At 33.5% G+C, this 5,595-nt stretch overlaps 1 protein-coding gene across 1 annotated transcript; it reads right to left on the reverse strand.

The window, feature by feature from the left end:
- Window positions 1-2,113: 2,113 nt before the first annotated feature.
- LOC120215589 (transcription factor TGA3-like) lies at window positions 2,114-4,061 on the reverse strand. Its single transcript, XM_039213234.1, has 8 exons — window positions 3,915-4,061; window positions 3,747-3,818; window positions 3,602-3,661; window positions 3,448-3,525; window positions 3,302-3,365; window positions 2,934-3,205; window positions 2,566-2,790; window positions 2,114-2,407 (listed from the first exon to the last, which is right to left on the reverse strand). Exons 1-8 carry the CDS (start codon window positions 4,047-4,049, stop codon window positions 2,264-2,266), a joined length of 1,050 nt encoding a protein of 349 aa, XP_039069165.1. The 5' UTR covers window positions 4,050-4,061; the 3' UTR covers window positions 2,114-2,263.
- Between the last annotated feature and the right edge of the window lie 1,534 nt (window positions 4,062-5,595).

The raw sequence follows: 5,595 nt of genomic DNA on the forward strand, positions 1-5,595 counted from the left end.
AATGTTGTATTTTGTGTTTGGTTGGTTTAGCAGGAATGTAAGATTACCGTGTTTGGTTAAAGGAATAAAAGATTATTGGAATGTATATTTGACCAAATTATCCTTATTATATATTTGTTTTTTTAATAAGTTGAAAAATATTTATATATTTTCTTTAAAAAAATTAAATTCATAAAATTTATATAATTTTTTTTACAAAATTGAAAATATAAATATGTTTAATGAAAGTGTAAAATTTTATTTTAACTCCTGAACTTCATATAAAATTTTAATTATAGATTTTTTTTGTAAATCTAAAATAGTTTAAGGATAAATTTATAATTTAACTTTCGTAGAATTTTTATTATTCAATGACAGAATAAGAATATTTTTTGAAAGGAAAAAAAAATTAAGGGCATTTTAGTCCAAAACGCCGGTAATCCAACAATACCTAAGGAAATGGAGATAATGACATTCCCGGTAATATATCCCAAAAAATCTACTATTGGTAATATAAGATTATCGGAAATGATATTCCCGGCCAACCAAATGGGGGAATGTGGATTTCATTCCCATGAGAATCTCACATTCCCCCAACCAATTACCAATAGTGGATTTTTTGGGGGCATATTACCGGGAATGTCATTACCTCCATTTCCTTATGTATTGTTGGATTACCGGCATTTTGGATTAAAATGTCCTTAAAAAAATTTCTTTCAAAAATATCCTTATTCTGTTATTGAATAATAAAAATTCTACGAAGGTTAAATTACAAATTTATCCTTAAACTATTTTAGATTTACAAAAAAAATCTATAATTAAAATTTTATATGAAGTTCAGGAGTTAAAATAAAATTTTACCCTTTCATTAAACCTTTTTATATTTTCAATTTTGTAAAAAATTATATAAATTTTATGAATTTAAATTTGTAAAGAAAATATATAAATATTTTTCAACTTGTTAAAAAAACAAATATATAATAAAGACAATTTAGTCAAATATACATTCAATAATCTTTTATTCCTTTAACCAAACATGGTAATCTTACATTCATGCTAAAACAACCCAACACAAAATACAACATTCCCAGTAATCCTATTCTCTGGTAATCTTTTATTACCACTAATAATCTTACATTCCGTGAACCAAACGCACCCTTAGGGTTTTGTTTTGTCCTTAGCCTTAAAAAACAATTAGGTTTTCCAAGCTTGATTGGCTCATTTTACATATTAAACTGTGTAATATCGCAGTGCGTGCTTTAATTCTGTATCTACGACAATATGTTTTAACGGCGGACACATATTCGATAACCCTTTTTCTCCATTGATTTTTTTTCTTGGCCATGGCAGTTGACACGCTTTGATTTCATTCCCGTATGTTAACGTCATTGAAAATTCTTTCTTGCAACCTTTAAATTTGCTGGATCCGTGGCGCAATGTTAGCGCGTCTGACTTCAGGTTTGAAGGTTGTGTGTTCGATTCACGTCAGGTTCCAAAAAAAATTTCTATTTGGCAAGGGGATTAATTGGGCGGCACATATATTTTTCACTTTTGGGCCTTCGATGGCAATATTTAAGAAGTTTACAGTCAGGGTAAAGTACACAATTTATCACTCTACTTTCTCCGTTTTCCTATTTTGGTCACTCACATTTAAAATGTTTTATTTTAATAACTGAATTTTATACATTATTACATCATCATGGATAATATAAAGTTACACGAACCCTAATAATGGCAACGAAATAGTTGATTAAAATATTAAATTAAAGTTCCATTTTGATAAAAATAAATAAGTTGTATTCAATTTAATTGAACTAAATACTTATTTTCATCTCGTTTAGAAAGATTTAAATTGTATCAAATTTTGTTTGATCAAAAGAGTAAAGTTTACTAAAATTATAAAAAGAAATAATAAAATTGAAAAAGAGAGTTCCAGGAATCTTACATTACCTGATGAGGAAGAGGTGGTATACACTACCAAATCTTATTATACTATGGGTAAAAATGGCAAAAAACATTGTAATAATCAGATTCAGAGCTTGCTAATATACTTCTCCAGCTTCCGAACAATACAGTATCAGCATACAACATCAATAAATTTAATGTCATGAAATTCTTCTTTATACATTATTCATATTTACATGTTTTATGCTCAAGAATCAAAACATTATATATATTATAATATTATAGCAGACTGAAGTCATATAGGATAATGTCTATTTGGTTACTAGTTGAGGAACAAACTAGTGGTGATTCTACCGCCTATATATGTATCTATTGGTGGTTAACGTGGACGGGCAGCCCAGAGTGAACTGAGAGCACGTAGACGATGAAAGTATTCCCCTAAGGCAAGCAATGCTCGAGCTGCTTGGTGGGTAGTGAGCACTCGAACCATCTGTAGCAACGTCTGTTCCCGAAGGTGGTCCGCCTGTGTTTCAGTGGGAAGAAGGCAACCAAAAGTAAGTAATCAAATGTTTCGACTCATTAATTTTCTCAAGTATTCTATGTCGATGTTAATACATAGCTGTATTCGACATTCAAACCTGAGTAACATAGCTTTGGAACGAATAGATTCAAGTAACGTACCTGGTTTACAAAGCCCTCAAGTGCTTCTAATACATCTGTTGCAACAGCCATCTGAGCTCTGTAGTTTCCCCAGCTGAAATCAGATGCCACGTTTTGGGCCAAATTGTGCTGAAGTTTGTCCATTCCTTGTGAAAGAGCATCTTCAGCTTGCTGAGAAGATTGTCTGAGGTGACAAACTTCCAACTGTTGTTGATCGGTCAAGGGCTCGATATGCGACATGACAGCCTATACGAAACAGAAATTCTTTGAATACATGGAAAATTGCAGAAAAATATGGCCATTCCTATACGCTGTGCGCATAATGACATCAAACACTAAAACCCAAAAGAGAAGAAAAAAACAAAGAAGTTGGGACTGCATTGCATTACATTTAAAAGCTCTGATGGCCTCAATCCTCCTATCCAATGGAAAAACCGCTCAGCCGAAGTTCTCCAAAGGCCTGAGCTCAAATAAAAGACATCGACCTTTGCAGCCTCGGCTTTCATTCGGAAAAGATTGCAGTAGTGATTCAAGCCACTTTGTACCAGTATCTGTAGCTCTATATCAGTAATCTGTGCCTGAAGTGCATTTCGAAGTTCACAAACCTGTTTATCTTGCACTTCAACCCAGTGTCCATATTCCATCTCAAATGCACTAATCCCTGCAACATTCCCATGTAGCTAGACTGATGTATGCACAAGTTAAAAATATGTCAAGTCTCCATGGAAATCATGTGAACATATTCTGATGGACTGACCTGGGTTTGTGGTTCCCGATAGCCCGAAATAACAAGAATCTGGTGCACTGCTTATGTATATACCCTGCATTAAAGGCATTGCCTAACTGATTGGTATATGCCATAATCAGAAACACGATGAACAAAGATATGAGTTTTCACTTCACCTTCTGCCTAGCTCTTTCAAGCTCTTGCTCCAATTGAGCTAGTTTCAAACGACTTGATTCTAATTCTTGAACATAGGTCTATATAGATAAAATAAAACCATAAATACTTGTATATTTCCAAAAAAACAAATGAAATAACTATCAAAATTCCTACCTTTTTCCGAATACGACTTTTACGAGCAGCTTCTCGGTTTTGTGCCAGACGTCTCTGTGTCTGTACATATTATTTGTTAATAGCTATCATTTGCTAAATGAAGGAGTTGGGGTGAAGGATTTTATTTTGTGTACAAAATCATCACCTTATCATTGGGCCTGTTTGTTTCTTGATCACTTCTTGAAGGTTCAACTTGATCACAAGATATATATCCGGCCTAATGATTTAAATCACAGAACAATATAGTTATAGCCCTGTAACCGGAAGAAAAAGAGATTAACCAAGCTAGAAACAAAACCAAATGCGTCTTCACCTTGTTCTCTACCCCAACATCCATCTCTACGATTGAGGACGATTCGCGGTTGAATGCGTCTCCCCACCCGCATATCTGGTGGGATTGCTCGTATATTGCCATCCTTCTGGTGAGTTCATTTGATGTAGAGTTCATACTCTATCAAGAAACTGGTATTAAAAATGACAGATTTCAAAAATGCTCATACAGTGATACAAATGCCTGAAAAAAAATAGCGACAGGAACAAACTAAAGCTCAGAATCATGAACTAAAAATCTAAAACCAAGCTACCATAGTCGAACTCAAGCTCTTAACTGTCCCCAAAATTACATGTTGCAATCATCAGCCATCATAGAATATCGATAAAGGATAGTAAAAATGACAAGCAGATGGTCAGCAAAACTCAAAACACCAACCTACTAGACCACAACCTTAAAGGATATGATCAAACAGGGAAAGTCTGGAAAGGAAAAGATTGAATCTTTTCAAAACTTTCAAATAAGGGGGGAAAAAGAATGAAATTTGAGAAACTTTACAAACTAACCTTATGGATCAACTGGATTTTCAAGAACCCCAAAGTTCTTCCGGTGAAAAAAGAGGCCGAAGTGAACACTCAAGGTTGCTCCTGTTTTTGTGAAAACAGCACCTTTCAGTTTCTGGTCTTCCACCACTACTTGAAAGCAAACAAAAGAATCCAAAACAACCCGCAAATTAAAATACTTAATACATGGTGAGAAAAGGAGGAGAAAATGTGTAATATATATATATATACTTACTTTAAAACGCTACAATCAAACGTTAACGTCTTAGTGTTCCTAGTTCCCACTTAAAGTAACAAAAATATAAATAAGAAAAAGGAAAAAAAAATGAAAAATGAGCATAACTTTTTCTGTCCTACATAGCCAACACTCTCCTAACCTACGCCACTTATTATCTCAAAGGCTCCAACTGTTTGTAAATTTAATCTCCATAACTGACGTCATTTTCCGGGCAAAACGAACCTTTGTTTCCTGGGGTCCGTTGGAGTCCCAAGTGGTCAAAAATGATTGGACAGTGAATTCCGTGGCTGGTGAAGACTCAAGATAGCAAAGCCCTTGCATGCATGTTTCCATTTACACAAAACCCAGGTCACAAACCAACCAACCATACATACATACATACATGGTAGCTGTTCAGACTGTGTCCTATATGGCTATATCTTTTTTATTTCAAGTAAAGCCCTATCACTACTAATGACTCAAAATTTGAATTCGATTAAAATTAATATTATTGAGGTCTGGGTTTGCACGAGGCGGCCTAATAAACAAAGAAAAGGTAAAAACCCAAAAAATAAATAAATTAACATTGCCAAGATGCCATGCATGACACTGGGTATTTGTTAAGGCAAGCTTTTTTGTTGCATTATTGCATGCCACTGAGCAGTGAGATTTTTATAGTTTTCTTATACGAATCTATAAACATCATTGTCATTATCATTAACAATTAAAAGATATTAACGACTAAATTTATCAAAAGAACCTTTGAACAAAAAAAAAATAAAGAGTTCCTAAATGTACTTTTGTCTTGTTAAGGTAAGATTATTGAGAGGAAGAGATAGGCAGAATCTGTGTTTTATATTTGGCGAAGACATCCATCATAGAAATTAGGCCATGCCTTCACTTCTTTATTCTTGTTAATTATATCAAACATTCTTAAATTATA

Source organism: Hibiscus syriacus, unplaced genomic scaffold, assembly GCF_006381635.1.
Source record: "Hibiscus syriacus cultivar Baekdansim isolate YM2019G1 unplaced genomic scaffold, ASM638163v2 tig00110123_pilon, whole genome shotgun sequence".
Classification (NCBI taxonomy): domain Eukaryota; kingdom Viridiplantae; phylum Streptophyta; class Magnoliopsida; order Malvales; family Malvaceae; genus Hibiscus; species Hibiscus syriacus.

Excerpts from the sequence above, each read along its gene's own strand:
- LOC120215589 (XM_039213234.1), bottom strand. The coding sequence starts at position 4,049 with ATGAACTCTACATCAAATGAACTCACCAGAAGGATGGCAATATACGAG. Across the intron at positions 3,819-3,914 it reads ATGTTGGGGTAGAGAACAAG|GCCGGATATATATCTTGTGA; the intron begins GTGAAGACGCAT and ends TTAAATCATTAG. Across the intron at positions 2,408-2,565 it reads TTGAGGGCTTTGTAAACCAG|GCGGACCACCTTCGGGAACA; the intron begins GTACGTTACTTG and ends ACTGAAACACAG.